Source organism: Meles meles, chromosome 11 (assembly GCF_922984935.1).
Source record: "Meles meles chromosome 11, mMelMel3.1 paternal haplotype, whole genome shotgun sequence".
Taxonomy (NCBI): Eukaryota; Metazoa; Chordata; class Mammalia; order Carnivora; family Mustelidae; genus Meles; species Meles meles.
In genome coordinates, this window is record NC_060076.1 from 93,595,391 (window position 1) to 93,612,064 (window position 16,674).

Genomic DNA, 16,674 nt, shown 5'->3' on the forward strand with positions numbered 1-16,674 from the left:
GACGACAACCCTGGGAAGCTCACAAAGCTCACAAAGGTACCTGTGTGAGGTTCCAGGCGCAGAGCGAGAACATGCTGGCATTCTTTCCCAACCCCCTCCTACCACTAAGCTTGTACCTGCTTCCCCAGGGACATGGTTCAAGGAGTACCTGAGGGCCAAGAAGCCATGCTTCAAAGCAAAACCAAAACTTCTCAGTAGGCTGGGCTTCGGTCAGTTCCTCACAGCCAGTTTTGGTTTGAATTAGCCTCATGTTACGAGGAAGCCTGAACTGGATGGAGAGGATATCTTTTCCTCCCTTGCCTCAAGTACCTTAAGCGACCGTTTTTCATGACCCATCCTCGGACATCCTCTGCCAGCCAGAAGGAGTCCTGCCTTGGAGCTACTGCTTGTTGCAGGGCTCAAGGCACAGCCTACGTTTGTCTTGTTTTGTTTTGTTTTGGCTGTTTGTTGGCTTCTAGGAGGGGGTCTGATGCAAGAGCAACCGTTCGTTGTATTTTGCTTTGCGTCTTTCCCCGAGGAGAGGTACCCAGTTCTGCTGCGAGTATCTCGGAGGCTGAGACTTTCTCCTGTCTTGAGCTGGTGTTGCAGATGATGATGAGGCCGCCACGGTTGGGTAAGTGTGGGCAGACTTTCACTCCACACCACTGGGGGCAGATGTGCTCACAGACACCAACAAGCTCATTTATGGCTGTCTCCAAAATAGTGGGATTTCTCCTCCTTGCTCGTCTACTCATGACTCGTGTTGGAAAGTTTTAGGAGATGAGAGTTTGTTTGTTTGTTTCTGCCTGCAATAAATGCGCAGGGAAAAAGAAACAAACTCTCTTGAGATTGTCTCTCAGCTTACCACTTGGGGAGGATCATTGGAACTTAAAAATTTGTGTCTTTTTTTACAATAGACATCTTTTGTGGTTATCCCTTGGGCACGCAATCACCATTCCAGGTGAGCCAGTGTTTACAAGCTATGCTCTAAGAATAAGCTGTTTAAAACACAGAAGAGCAACAACAAAAATGCACCTACAATTAAATTAACTTAAAATACCGGCAACCGTTATTTAAAAAAACAACATGATTCGATTAGAGCCAGTTTAGCTAAATGAGAGAAACCTGCGGCCTCTGTTCTTCATCGCTCACTGCCTGGGTGCAGAGAGTAGAAAAGAGATGACTGTGGATTCTTGTGGGAGAGGGTTGAAAGGAGCGGCTGGAGTGAAATTCCCTACAAATAAGGCCTTCTCACGCCGAACTTCCATGGTTCTGCGGAATGGAATATCCGTTGGATATCCGTTGACAAAATGCACAGCAAGAATACTCAGCGTCAAAATAATCAGACATGGTCTGGGGAGTCAAATGCCAATTGCTTGGATATTCTCCAAGCTCCCTTCCAAGCCTGAGAGTCAAGGAGTGGATGAATCATATTGCTCCGTGAGCAGAAGTGGTCTACCATGTTCATCACTTGAACTCACACTATCAGCAGCTGTTCCTTACCTGCAGCTTCCAGGTGTCTTCTCCCATATTTCTCTTGGGTATGAGCCTTTCCCTCCAGCCAGAGCTCTTCCTGGGCAAGGACTGAGCCTTTTAGGTTCTCTCAATCCCAAGTGCCTGGCACAGTGCATAGGGTGACGTGAGGGAATCTGAAAGTTTATCCAGCCCCAGTTAGCTCAATGCCTTCCAGCCCTCTCCAACCCCTCTAAGGGCTTGTTCCCACTTCTCATTTTCCAGACCTCTGTTATCAACCCCCTCTGCTTCTTAGAGTTTTCCTCCCTCGGCTCTGAAACACTATGGTGGGGAAGCTTCTCATACTCTTAGGACCATTTCTTCTTTGCCTTCTTCTCTTGTCTCCTATGCCTGCTCTTCTAATTTGGGGGCATTCGTCAGACTTCAGACCTTTTTCTCTAACCTGTGTTTTTATAGTCTCCCCATAAGAAAGTTGATTCATTCCCCAATGTCAATTAACATTTGCATATTAGAATAACTTTTTTATCTTTATCTCTATCACTGAATTGTGTCCCAAACTTTAGGCTTTCATTTTTCTTGAATTGTTTCAATTCCTTCATGACTCAAACCCAATTCATTCCATAGAACCCAGCTCTAAAACCTGGCTCCTGATCTAGTATTTCCTTTGTCTCACCCTTCTGCTGTGGCATCAGTATGGTCTTAATTGTCAGGTCTCAAAACCACAGTCCACTTGTTGCTTTCTCCTTCTTTCCTGAATGGATGATCACTTGTTAATTGCTTTGTCAATTGTTTTGTGAATTGCCTTGTAATAAGTTTCTCCTTCCTCTGCCTTTCTTCCCTTTTCTGACCCTGAATCAGGGACTTTACCAAATGTTTGGATTAACACCATGACCCTCTAATTAAGTGACTGGCGTTCCATTTCACTCCCTCAGTTCTATACAGATTTAAAAAAAAAAAAAAAAGATTAAAAAAAAAAAAAGAACAAAAAAACCCCACCAGCTTTCATCTATTTTAAACACTCCTTTTAGTAACTGTCACTGTCTCTTCCTGGCAGCTCTACCTGGCATTAAGCCCTTGACATTTTCGGCTCAACCTGTATTTCCAGTGTAGACATGCCACTCCCGGTCCCCCTCAACAAGCTCTGTGTGTGTGAACCTCTGAGATTATTTCTAACATTTCTTCAGGGCCTCAAGAGTAGCTCCAACTCTCCAAAGCCCACTCATCTTAGAGGTATCCTTCCATCAGTCAGCTTCCATGGTTTGGGCATATTTATGCAACACCTTTCACATCACTTCTTACCATTTTTCATGTGTACAGAATTTTGGCTTTCTGACTACGATATCACGTCTTCTTTCTTACGTGAACTCTTTTCTTGATTCCTCACTTTGATTTGACTTGATTCCCTAATTTGAAAGACTTGCAAAAAGTGGGAGCATAGTATTTGTTGGCTAAAAAGTTGAGATGCAATTTGAATTTAAGTTAAACTTGAACCGAGGTTAAATAGACTATTGTCTTCTAATGCCTAGCTCAGAGACCACGCCGTCAAAAGAATCAGCTTCCCTAGTGACCTGGGGGAGAGCAAAGGCAGGGCAGCAATCCGAGCAGGACTTTTCACCAATCTAGAAAGAGTAGCTTTTGCTTCCTCTCTCAAGCCTGAGAATTTGTGAGTGAGAGACCTTTCATGACTCTTCGTACAGGCGCCAGAAAATGTTCTTGAGTCTTTTATCCTATGCTGTTCTGTTCCGTTTCATACCAGGATGACATCTCAACTGCTAGGGTGTGTTCACGGGCAGCATTGTTAGGAATTACCCAGAAATTAATTAAGACTTATCCAGAAATGAAGAAATTCAGCTAAACTGATTATGTGATTGAAAACTGGTTTTTTTCTGCTCATGTTCCAATGTACCCCTTTGAGGGTAGCTTGCCTGAGAACAGATAGCTACAGTGAGCATCCTGTCTGATGAAAGCTCCAGCCCAAGCAGCTCATACATCAGGAATATACAATTAAGATAAAAACGAAAAGCCGTGCAGCCCTGGACAGTAAGATACTTACATCCAGACCAAGGTGAATTTTAAAAGGCGAGACTGAAGAGGAGGCATGGTTGTTTGAACACATTCATGTCATCTCATGGTGAAGAGTCATCTCTATGCTCTTTTGGCCAAAGGAGAGCCTTACATACGGATGTTTTATAAATTATCCTTGAGTTACTTAATTTTGGCAATGCACTCTATATAAGTTCTCCAAATAAACTCTTTCAGGCTTTGCCAGCCTGAATAGAAAAGAGTTCATACTTTCCTAATATTGAAGGTTTCCAGAACCTGCTCTTTCAGAAAATGTCCTTTTCCTAAGGCACCCAGAGGGCAAAGATCTCATTGAGATGGACTGGCCTTTTGAGAGAGATTGGTGAGGGGCTTGGGGGACCTATGGGAACATTCTTTGGGGAGACAACCTTGTAAATAATCCTACTAAAGAGATATTCTTTTAACCTCCCATCTCTTGTGGACGCACTTCCTTCAACATGCACCTTTGCTCAAGCAATTTTAAGAGGACGGGTGCGGGGCACCTGGGTGGCTCAGTGGGTTAAAGCCTCTGCCTTCGGCTCCGGTCATGATCCCAGGGTCCTGGGATCGAGCCCCGCATTGGGCTTTCTGCTCGGCAGAGAGCCTGCTTCCCTTCCTCTCTCTCTGCCTACTTGTGATCTCTCTCTCTGTCAAATAAATAAATAACATCTTTAAAAAAAAAAAAAAGAGAGAGAGGACGGGTGATGTCCCCACCCCATTAGCAGCCCATTCCACTGTCAGTGACTTAAACTGATGAAAATTTCTTTCTTATTTGGGGCCAAAATTATTAACCAAATTAAGTTTTCTGTTTCTCCAATAGACAACGGAGTCCACTTGGGGCCAGTAGTCTCAGAGTATGATGCTAAATGGCCGTGCACGCACTCATTCGTCTGTCCATTCAGGGAACAGTCGTAGTTGGTTATAAACAGGTACAAACACTCATGAAACACACTACACACACACACACACACACAAGAAAAAGAAAATTATTATAAGGACCTAACACAGTTAAAGAACTCTTGTTCTAGCACAGAAGACAGGTGTGTAACCAGTTACTCTACCAGCGTGGAGGTAACTGCTAGTAACACTAGTTAATAGCAGATAACAACTAAGGCAAGAGGAACAGCTGAGAGCGGTTAGGAAAGGCTTATCTCCTTGTCTCCTTGTGCAGAAGAACGTAAGGCCACTTAAGGAAATATTTATGACCCAGCACAGTTTCTTTGAGCTCAAGTAGAAACTCTAATAGAGGGAAAATAAGATTAGACAAGATAAAGTAAGATCAGATATGAGAGATTAGACTCTCAGAGCCCCTGTGAGGACCTAGTCATGGAGGGCACGTGTATTATTTCTGTTACTGAAGCAGGAGGGTCCAGATCACAAAGGGTTGTGTAGTCCACGCTAAGGCTTTATAAATAGTGGGAGCTATTGAAGTCTTTTCAGCAGGACTGTCATGATCACATTTGGTAATTCCATGTTCAGGAGATTCTTCTGCCTACAGGTAAAGGGCTCATTCATTCAGCCAGTATTATCGGAGGGCCAACGTCCTACCAGACACGGCTCTAGGGGCTGAAGGATAGTAGTACGTGAAACAAAGATCTCAGTCCTTTTAGTGATTATATTCTTACAGAAGACAGCAGCTGATAATCTAATATAAATCTAATCTAATATAAACGAGTACATTATATGGTATGTTAGGTGGGACTGAGTGCCTTGGAAAAGAGGGGAGTTGGGCGTGCTGGAGAGAGAGGCGGTGCTCCCGCAATCTGCACGAGGCAGTCTCACCAGTGAGAGCAAGGGACGTCTCTGGATGTGGGGAGGTGCACCCTGGCAGCAAGGTCAGCCCTTGGGCAGTGGATCTGAGGAAGAAGCCTACAGGTCTGGGAGCAGGCTTAGGGCCGTTTAGAGATTTCCAGAGTCCCAGGAACCCAGACTGCAATGGGTGGTGGGGTCAAGAGCTCCAGAGGACACTCTCAGTTCTGCCAACGCCTCACACTGCAGGGAGAGGCATGGCCACTCTTGGGTCTTCTAAAGCATGGAGCTCTAGGCAAATGTGTCTCTTGCCTGGGCTACTAGACAGACTTAGGATTTTATTCTCAGTGAAATGTTGAGTCATCAAAGGGTTTTGAGCAGCAAGCTCTGCTTCAGTATAAGGAGGAATGACAAGAATTCAGGTGAGAGCAGTGGGGTGGCAAAAAGAAAAGGCATCACCCAGAAGTATCCCAACACACAATTAGCAGGACTGGGGGATGGACTGGATTTTCAAGATGAGAGATATGTAAGTTTAAGAGGACACACGCAAGATTCTGGTTTGAGGTGGCTGTTATTATTATTGGCGTTATAGGAAAATGGGGCACAAAGAGTTTTAATAAAGCGTCCAGGGTCTTAAAGGCTCATAATTTCTAGACCCAGGATTTGAGCTCAAATCTGACTTTAGAGTGTGAGATCTTATCCATTGCACAGAAGATACTACCCCTAGAAGGTTGGAAAGTACCTTCCTAACAGTGTCTATCTCTCTCTTGGCCAGAGGAGGCATTGTATAAGGAAAGTCCCCTCAGATGGGCAAAGAAGAGAGGGAAGTTACAGCCAGAGGGGGGTGAGCCAGACATCCTTTCTGTTGCCAGAGCATGTTACACGCTCTTGTTTTGAGCTTCAGAAACAAGGATGCTGGGCAAGTGCAGCATTAGAATGATACCTTGTCTGGGTACATTTGCATTTTCAATAAGGAGCAGGGTCTTCAAGTCCAGCTAAGGTCCAGCATTTCCCTATGGAAAGCACTTGATGGGGCTCCCAGTTGATACCCACTGATAATGTCCCTCCCTAAAATGAGAACAAGACTACAGCCCACTGTGGACCTCACAGTCTCTTCTAGCTACTGCCTCATTGCTCGCTCCCATTATAACACTCTTCTCTGAAATGTTGCCTGTATTCTCTTGTCTCTGCACCCTTACCCTTATTTTCTCTCCACTTGACACAGGCTCTCATCTGCACAAATTCCCCCATGTCCTGCTTGGCAGACTCATTCCTGACCTCCACACTGCTAATGTCAGCTCTCAGTCGCCTTTGGCTCAAGCGAGCACTCCCTCCTTATAGCACTGCCTTCAAAGCTCTTTTTTTTTAAAGACTTTTATTTATTTATTTGATAGACAGAGATCTCAAGTAGCGGGAGAGGCAGGCAGAGAGAGAGAGGAGGAAGCAGTCTCCCCGCGGAGCTGATTGCCCGATGTGGGGCTCGATCCCAGGACTCTGGGATCACGACCTGAGCCGAAGGCAGAGGGTTTAACCCACTGAGCCACCCAGGCGCCCCTTCAAAGCTCTTTCATTATAATTTCATTATAATTGACGTATGGCGAAGCCAACAGATCAGGAGATAACTGCTATTGAAAAAAAAAGTTTGTTGTTCTCAGACCCAGAGAGAAGGAGACATGCCACACTTTAGGGGCCACACAGGGAGGCATCAGGGTCAGACAGGAGGCAGAGCAGAAGGGGAAATGTGGCTAGAAGTCTTTATTGTGGTTTCCACAAGAAGGAGTGGGCAAGGCAGGGTACACAGGCTTCAGCTGTCTAGTTTGAAATAGCTCATCAGGATTTGGAACAGAGGGGCTGTCCCTTGTGTGTGGTACCTGGCCCTGGGGAGGTTAGGGCGGTAAAGGAGATGGGTGAAGTTAGGGGTTCTCAGTTGCATTTGAAAGGCGTCCCCTGGGTGAGTTGTTTACTATCTCTAGGAACTGGCTAATCCTGGGAGGGGCAACCCTGCAGGATCAGCAACATCAGAATACAGAAAATAAAAGACTTGATTAATTTCCATTTTTGCCCTTTCCCTCCATCTTCTTTGCTAGTGCCGTCCCTCCCAGAGATCCCTGCACGTTGGAATCCCCCACATCTCAATCCTTGGACACTTTTTCTCTCGTGTGTCTCTTGTGGTAATGTCATGCAGCTCCCTGGCATTAAGTAACATATAGCCATTGCGGACTCCCAAATTTATCTCTACCCCAAACACTAGACTATCTGTTATCCAACTGCTTACTAAACATCTTCATGTGAATGACTAGAGTCTCAAACCATGTACTGATTTCTGCTCCTTAATCTGTTTTCCTCCATTTTCTCCATCTTCTCCAGTTTAAAGTAGGCACTTTGCTTCTCCTAGAGCTTCAGCCTGAGGGGTAGCCCTACCGTCTTGCACACATTTAGTGGCCCACAGAGCTGCTCTCAAGGAACACAGGCTGTGGACGCCATCTTGGTGCTCTCCCTCTGCCTTGCCTCCACTCATCAGTATGATCCAGAAGAAAGATGATATGGTCATCTGGAGCCCAGATTTTTGTGACTGACCCCAGAGAACAGCTCCAGATTGCCTGGCCTTGGTAGCCAATAGGACTTACAGTTCCAGCCCACAGGACTGTATTATTTGCATATATCACAAGTTGCTGCCTAAGGATCTGACTTTCAACCAACCTGAATCTAGGTGCTAAGATCCTCCTCTTTGGGCTACTGACAGGTCTTGGCATGTCCTCCTCTGCTGGAAGCTATTAAAAATAAAATCGACTGCTTAGACAAGCACAAAGGTTTGCAGGACAACCAAGAACTGAGGCACGGTTGGACATCAACTTTCATCTCCTACATAAGATCAGTTCTTCAAGACTAGGAGAGGGAGTTGTTTCATCTACTATGTAGAAACAGAGAGAGTCGGGCAAAATGAAGTAACTAAGGAATATATTCCAAAGTCTTCAATAAATAACGTCAGAAATATTGGACAGCCATACACAATAGAATGAAAGTGGACCTCTCTTTTACACCATGCACAGAAATTAATTCAAAATGGATTAAAGACTTGAATCTAAGACCTGAAACCAAAAAAGTCCTAGAAGAAAACCTAGGTGATGAGCTCCTTGACATTGGAGCTGGTGATGATTTTTGAATCTGACACCAACCAAAACCAAAAACAACAAAAGCAAAAATTAAACTAAAAAGGCATCAAACTAAAAAGCTGTATCAAACTAAAAAGCTTCTGCACAGCAAAGGAAATCATCAATAAATTTAAGTCAACCTACTGAATGGGAGAAATATTTGCAAATCATATATCTGATAAAGGGTTAATATTAGTCCAAAATACCTAAAGAACTCATACAACTCAATAGTAACACACACACACACAGAGTCAAAATAAAAATGGTAGAGGATCTGAATAGATATTTTTAAAAAAAAGACAAATAACCAACAGGTTCATGAAAAGATGCTCAACATCAGTAATCATCAGGGAAATGCAAATCAAAACCACCATGAGTTACCACCTCACACTTGTTAGAACGGCTAGTATCAAAAAGGTAAGAGATAACAAGTGTTGGTGAGGATGTGGAGAATGGAAACCCCTGTGCACAGTGGTGGGATTCTGAGTTGGTACAGCCACTGTGGAAGACAGCGTGGAGGTTCCTAAGAAAAAGATAAATAAAAAATAAAACTACCATATGATCCAACAATTTCACTTCTGGGTATTTACCTGAAGAAAATGAAAATGTTAACTCAAAAAGATATTTATACCCCATGTTTGTTGCAGTATTGTTGTAGTATTATTTACAATAGCCAAGACATGAATCAACCTGCGTGCATGTGTGTATGTGTGTGCGCGTAATGGAATATTACTCGGCCAAAAAAAGAACGAAACTTTGATGAAACTTTGTTATTTGCAACAACATGGATGGACCTCAAGAGTATTATTACACTAAGCGAAATAAGTCAGAGAAAGATGAATGCTGTATGCTTTCACTTATGTGTGGAATCTAAAACAAACAAGCAAACAAACAAACCAAGCTCATAGATACAGAGAACAGATTGGTGGTTGCCAGAGGTAGGGGTTAAGGGGGTGGGAGAAATGGGTAAACTGTTTTTTTTTCTCCTAGTTTTTAAAAAATTGGGAGAAAAAAAAGGACTTCATAGAGAAAGGTTAATTGCATGCCTGGGCAGCAAAGACATGAAATCCGTGTAAGGCAACTTGGGCAGAAAGCAAACAAGCTTCCCAAGATTAACAGGATTGTGTGAAAAGCAAACAGAGACTACCTTAAAGAGACTTCTAGTGGCTAAAATTACGGTGATTTAGACTATAAAAGAACAATTATTGGGGCACCTGGGTGGCTCAGTTGGTTAAATGACTGCCTTCTGCTTAGGTCATGATCCTAGGGTGCTGGGGTTGAGCCCCGCTTCAGGTTCCTCGCTCAGCGGGGAGTCTGTTTCTCCCTCTCTCTCTGCCTGGTACTCTGCCAGCTTGTGCTCTCTCTCTGTCTATGTCAAGTAAATGAATAAACTCCTTTAAAAAAAGAACAATTATTATTTTTTAAAAAGCCCTCAAAATGGATCAGAGGCCGAAATATAAGAACTAAAACCATAACATACTCAGAAGCAAATATAGATGTAAATCTTTGTAATCTTGGATTTGGCGATGGTTTCTTAGATATGCCACCTAAAGCATAACCAATAAAAGAAAAAACAGATAAATTGGGCTTCAGCAGAATTAAATTAATTTGTGCTTTAAAATTAAATTAAAATATTTGTGCTTCAAAGAACGCTATCAAGAAACTGAAAAGACAATTTGCAGAATGAAAGAATATATTTGCACATTATGTATTTGATAAACACTTTGGCAGTTTCTCAAAAAGTTAAACAAAGTATTACCATTTAGCCAAGCAATTCCACTCCTACATATCCAAGAGAATTGAAAACATGTCTACACAGAAGTTTGTACATGAATGTCCATAGCAGCATTATTTTAAAAGCGAACAACTAGAAACAACCCAAATGTCCATCAACCGATGAATGGATAAACAAGATGTATATTCATACAATGAAATATTATTCAATCACGAAAAGGAATGCGGTAACGATACATGCTACAACATAAATGAATCTTGAAAATATTAAGCTTAGTGAAACAGCTAGATTCAAAAGGCCACATAGTGTATGATTCCATTTTTATGAAATATCCAGAATGAGCAAAACAATAGAGACAGAAAGTATACTGGTGGTTGCCAGAGTTTGGAAGGACAGGGAGGGGAATTGGGAAATTACCGTCAATGGGTAATGGGTTCATTTTTAGGGTAATGAAAATAATCCAAAATTAGATAGTGGTGTGGATTTCACAATTCTGTAAATATAATGAAAACCACTGAACTGTACCACTAAATTGTCTGTATTTTAAGTATATATGAATATATACACACACATGCACACAAACACATATACTTTTTTATTGTATGTCAATTATACTTCAAGAAGGCTGTTGGAAAAAATAAGTTTAAAGAACAAATATATATTTGTATATAATATATACCTCTCTACAGACCACTTCTCACCTCTACCAGCACCACCACTCAAACCCAACTATCATCTCTGTGAAAACATTCCTCACTCATCATCCTGCTTCTAATCTTGTCCAACCAACTGTCCTTCCCTAGTCTCTATTGTCTATGCCAAAGCTGAGTCCTCTTTTTTTTTTATTTATTTTTTTCAGCGTAACAGTATTCATTGTTTTTGCACAACACCCAGTGCTCCATGCAATACGTGCCCTCCCTATTACCCACGACCTGGTTCCCCCAACCTCCCACCCTCGCCCCTTCAAAACTGAGTCCTCTTTTGAAAATGTAATGAGATCATGTCGTTCACCTGATCCAGATCCTCTGCTGGCTTTCCATCACACTCAGAGAAGCATCTGACTTAGACGTATGGCTCCAACCAATTTCCCTTGGAAAAATGGTTCCATGGCCAGTAAAATTTTGAAAGTCTCTTTGAAGACAGACTAGTTCACAGTGATATATCCTGTCCCTTTTGCCTCAACCACAAGAAGTCCTTGGATTTGAGAAAGCCTGAGAACAAAGGTGTAGGAGGGCTAGCAGGACCAAAGTCAGGCACCCACTCAGTGTAGCCAGCTCTGTGCTCTTCCTGTCTAAACTTCTTAGTAACATGTAGTTCAGATAATGGGCAGACTTGATCACAACACTCAAAAGAGTCTGACGCTCTCCTGCTCAGGCAAATATCAAGTGTTTATTGAGAATCTCGCTCTGCTCTACTAAGCACTGAGCTTGAGTATCTGACTCCCAGAGTTCAAGTCCATCTGAAGAAGTTGGTGTGCATTATTTATTTGACAGTCATTTGGTTTTCAAGGACCCACTACTGAAAAAACTATGGGAGGTTTTGTGGAGGAGACAAAGGGGCTCAGATAATTACCAGTGTGGGTGACTCATGAGAGCAGATTCATAGTCAGGAAAGGAAGAAGAGCTTCTGATTTGGATCAATGAAGAACACCTTGCTTCCTCTTACCTCGTCTCCCATCTCCTCCAGGCAACAACTTTGAACTTCTCCTGGGGCTCCACTATGACTCTGCTGCCTCCAAGATGACCAGAAGGCAGTAAACTTCAGTAAAACAGAGCCCCTGGGAGAGAAGCTAAAACTTCTCTTCTAGGGGATTGTTTATGTGTCATTTCCCTGTTTTCAGGAATAAGCAAGTCACCCAATCACGAGACCCAGCAAAACTGTAGGAAGCACTAAGACATTCAATTGTCTGTTTCAGATCAGGTACAGACCATGTTCCTCCTGCTGATTTTGAGCCTGGGAATGCAGCTTCATCAGACAGAAGGTAAGAACAGGCAAAAGGAGGGGGGTCTGAGGAAGAGGAGTAAGCAGTTGCCCCCAGCTGAAGCCGATGATGAGAATGGGGTCCTCAGGCTGAAGTCTTTCTCTGAGAGGAAGTGGGATTACTCTCTGTTAGGTGCACAGTGAAAAGAATGGTGCCCACGAGGTGGCTTGTGCTTGCTCATGTCCCTGTCTTGCAGAAACAATAACCATTGGGCAGATGAGGAAACTGAAATTCAGAAAAGTTATTTAATTTACCCAAGATTATGTAGTTAATAGGCGGCATGGGCAAGCTTTCTACACAACTAACGTCCTTTCTGCCTTATGGGGCAAGGTGATGTTGATAAACAAGCATAGCAGGCAGTCCCTAATCTTCCCCCTTTGGAATGGGATTTTGGAATTAAGTTTGACTATAAATATATATTGAATGTTGATACTGGATGCTCACAAAACCAAAAGGTATGTATGATGGATTATGTTGAAGAATTAACCAAAAGATGAGGTGTCCGAGTGGCTCAGTTGTTAAGTGCCTTCAGCTCAGGTCATGATCCCAGGGTCCTGACATCAAGCCCCACATCGGGCTCCCTGCTCAGCGGGGAGTCTGCTTCTCCCTCTCCCATTCCCCCTGCTTTATTCCCTCTCTTGCTGTCTCTCCCTCTCTGTCAAATAAATAAATAATATCTTTTAGAAAAGAGAGAATTAACCAAAAGGAAAGTTGTATCTTGCTTTCTCCTCAAATTTAGATTCTTCTCTGCTTTCCACTCTACATTATGCAGATGGTATCAGTTCAAACAAATATTAATTACCTGCCTAAATTGGACTGCTTTCTCCTCAGGGGTATTTTTGTTTTTTGTAAGTCTGATCATTTCCCATCTCCCTAATTAAGGAGTTTTAATTTCAAAGGTTTCTCATAGAGGCTACCTGAGCGGCAAAATGTAACAAAAGGGTCTGGGGATGGATAAGAACGTTTATTTCTGGGGAGGGGAAGCAGTCCGGGATGAGGATTAAGAAGGACAATCTTTTTTTTTTTTTAAGATTTTATTTATTTATTAGAGAGAGAGAGAGTAAGAGAGGGAACATAAGCAGGGGAGTGGGAGAGGGAGAAGCAGGCTTCCCGCTGAGCAGGGAGCTCCATGTGGGGCTTGATCCCGGGACTCTGGGATCATGACCTGAGCCAAAGGAGACGCTTAATGACTGAGCCACTCAGGCACCCCAAGAAGGACAATCTTAACTAGTATGTTTCCCAGGTGTTGCTGTTGTGTTTTTTTTAACAAGAAATATGCATTTATTTCTGTATTAAAAGAAGTATTATGCCCTTACTTGTCTATTAAAAGAAATATATAAAAATTTTACTTCTATGATTAAAATATAAATTTTAAGATATAAGAATCATTTTCAAAAGAATGCTTTCAAAAGCATCCAAAGGCATCAGGCTATAGCATCAGGTGCCTGAGGACAGCCGCAGTTCTCAGGGTGGCCACGCTGATGGCCTCCTCCCCCTCACTGTGCTTGCTCACCCCTAAACTTGCTCACCCCTAAACTTCCTCTCTTTGAGAAAGAAAAAAAGATAATATGGACTGAATCAATATAGTTCTTTATTACCTTCTCTATGTAAATTTCTATTTTTAAATTTTAAAAAGAATGCTTTTAACAGCATTGTTAATCCTTCCCCCAAAAAAACCCAAAACATAATGCATAAATTGTGGTATATGAACAGAATGGAAAAATATACAGCATTCAATAAATTAATTGCAAAAATACGCAACTACATTTAAGAGTCTTACTAATGTAATATTGATTAAAAAATACAAAAAATCGAACATGGAAGACAACATATAGTACAATGTCCTTTTTATAAACAATATATACCTATAGCTGTATATATTGCAATATACCTATATATGTAAAATATATGCATATAATGCATGTGATATGCATATCATAATGATATGATATAAGCAGTATATATATTTGTATGTGTGTGTGTGTATATACATATATATACATATATATGTATGATAGAGCTAGAAAATAAGCCAGAGATTAATAAACACAATATTCAGCATGCTGATTACCTTTGGTGGAGGAAGTAAATGTATGTCATTACGAATATTCTGGTTCTTGGGGTAGGTAATGGATTTACAGGAGTTCATTTTCTTTGATTTGATATCCTTTAAAGTTTTTCTGTATTTAACTTTTATGTTGTAAAAGATGCCACAGGCAGAGAAAAGCACGTGAAACAAGTGTAAACCATCATGTTGCCATAAGGTGAATGCTTGTAACCAGTCACCCATGTCAAGTGGTAGACCTGTACCAGCCTTCCCTGAAAACATTCCCCTGCCCCGGTCCTACATACCTCCACCCCATAACACTCTACTATCTACCCTTTTCTCCATTAAAAAATTTCCTAAATATCATTAAAAGAAATATTAGTAAGCACTCAGCAAAGTATGTTCTTTATAGTTTCTGAATCAGCAAATGCAGATATCGCTCAATTTAGAGTGAATCTATATATTTCGTTGGACGTGCTGTAATTTATTTATCCAGTCCTTTATTGAGAGAAATTACAGTTATTTAAAAAACAATCGTTTCTTGCTAGATTAATGCTTGAAAAAAATGTGTTTCCTAAAGACTGTGATGAAGACTGACTCTGAGTTTGACCCACATAAACCATTCATCATGAACCCTTTCCTTACTTGCCTGTCTGTGGGTGCTCTGTTCTGTTGTCTATCGAACAGCTTCAAGTTTGAAGAGAAAAATTGGCAGAATACATTTTCATTTCATTGTTTAAACATTTTTTATTTTCAAATTGACATACGGCAACATTTAGTCTTTTTAATAGAAACATCTACGAGTTTTTGGCAAACGTGTGATCATATAAACAATGCCACAATCAAGATCCAGAACAATTCCACCACTTGCCAAGCAAACAAACACAAAACACTCCCCAACTCTTAAAGTGAGGAACCCACTGATCTATTCTCTGTCCTATAGTTTTAAATTTTCCAGATAATCACATGAATGGGATTATCTGCTACATACCTAGAGACGTGTTTTTTCTGGCTTCTCTCACTTAGCATAAAGCAATTGAAGATTTTATTCATTCATTCATTCATTCATTAGAGAGAGAGAGAGAAAGCATTGGCAGGCAAAGCAGCAGGCAGAGGGAGAGGGAGGAGCAGGCTCCCAGTGAGCAAGGAACCTGATGTGGGACTCAATCCCAGGACCTGGGATCATGACCTGAGCTGAAGGCAGAGACTCCGACTGAGCCACCCAGGCGCCCCTCATAACACAACTGAGATTTACCCATGTTTTTATAGTATCAGGAGCTCATTCCTTTCTGTTGCTTAGTAGTATTTTCTTATATAGACCAGATTTTGCTTATTCATTCCCCAGCTGAGGGACTTTTGGGTTGTTTCCTGTTTTGGGCAATTATGAATCAAGTTACTGTAAGTGCTAATGTATAGATTTTTGTTAGAACATACGTTTTCATTTCACTTGGGTAAATACTTGGGAGTAGGATCGCTGGGTCATGTGGTAAGTATATACTTAATTTTATAAGAAACCAGCAAACCTCTCCATAGTAGCTGGACTTCTCTGCTTTCCCAGCAGCAAAGTATGAGCCCTCCAGTTGTTGCACATTCCTGGGAGCCCTTGGTATCGACATTTTTGTGTTAGAAAGTCATTTTAGTAGGTGTGTTGAAGTATCTCTTTGTGGCTTAATTTGCATTTTCCTGGTATGTAGTGATGATAAGCATATTTTCACATGGCAATTGGACATATCCATATGTCCAACTTCTTTGGTAAAGTTTGTATTCAGACTATTTGACCATTTTTAATTGGTTTGTTTGTTTTCTTACTTAGTTTTAGAGTTCTTTGTATAATCCAGATGCAAGTCCTTTAACAGATGTGTGAAAATCAAGTATTTTCTCTCAGTCTGTGGCTCATCTTTCCATTCTCTTAACAGTGTCTTTTACACAGCAAAGATTGTAAGTTTGGTGGAATCCAGCTTCTCTTTGTTTCTTACACAGACTATGCTTCTGGCATCATGTCTGAGAACTCTGCCGAGGCCAAGCTCTCAAAGATTTTCTCCTATGTTCTCTTCTAAACACTTTATAGTGACACATTTTACATTTAGGTTTATGATCCATCTTGAGTTCATTGTCATAGAAGATACAAAGTATCGGTTGAAGGTAATTCTTTTTCTTTTCTGCGTGTGGATGTTCAGTTTCTTCAGCCTCTTTTTTTTTTTTTAAGATTTTATTTATTTATTTGACAGAGAGAAATCACAAGAGAGGCAGGCAGAGAGAGAGGAAGGGAAGCAGGCTCTCGCCGAGCAGAGAGCCCGATGCGGGACTCGATCCCAGGACCCTGAGATCATGACCTGAGCCGAAGGCAGCAGCTCAACCCACTGAGCCACCCAGGCGCCCTCTTCAGCCTCTTTTGTTGAAAAGACTTTCTTTATTGAATTGCCTCTGCACCGTTGTCAAACATCAATTGGTCATATTTGTGTGGGTCTGTTTCTGGACTCCATTCCGCAGTCTGTTC

The 16,674-nt window shown here is 41.8% G+C and overlaps 1 protein-coding gene across 2 annotated transcripts in view; it reads left to right on the forward strand.

Moving 5' to 3' along the window:
- The first annotated feature begins 291 nt into the window (after positions 1 to 291).
- Positions 292 to 16,674, forward strand: part of PDCD1LG2 (programmed cell death 1 ligand 2) — a 54,918-nt gene continuing 38,535 nt past the window's right edge. For both annotated transcript variants that reach the window (XM_046023099.1, XM_046023098.1), the window contains exons 1-2: positions 292 to 613; positions 12,065 to 12,130. In XM_046023099.1, coding sequence (XP_045879055.1) covers positions 328 to 613; positions 12,065 to 12,130 — 352 coding nt within the window. In that variant the 5' untranslated portion in view covers positions 292 to 327. The remainder of the gene's footprint in view (positions 614 to 12,064; positions 12,131 to 16,674) is intronic.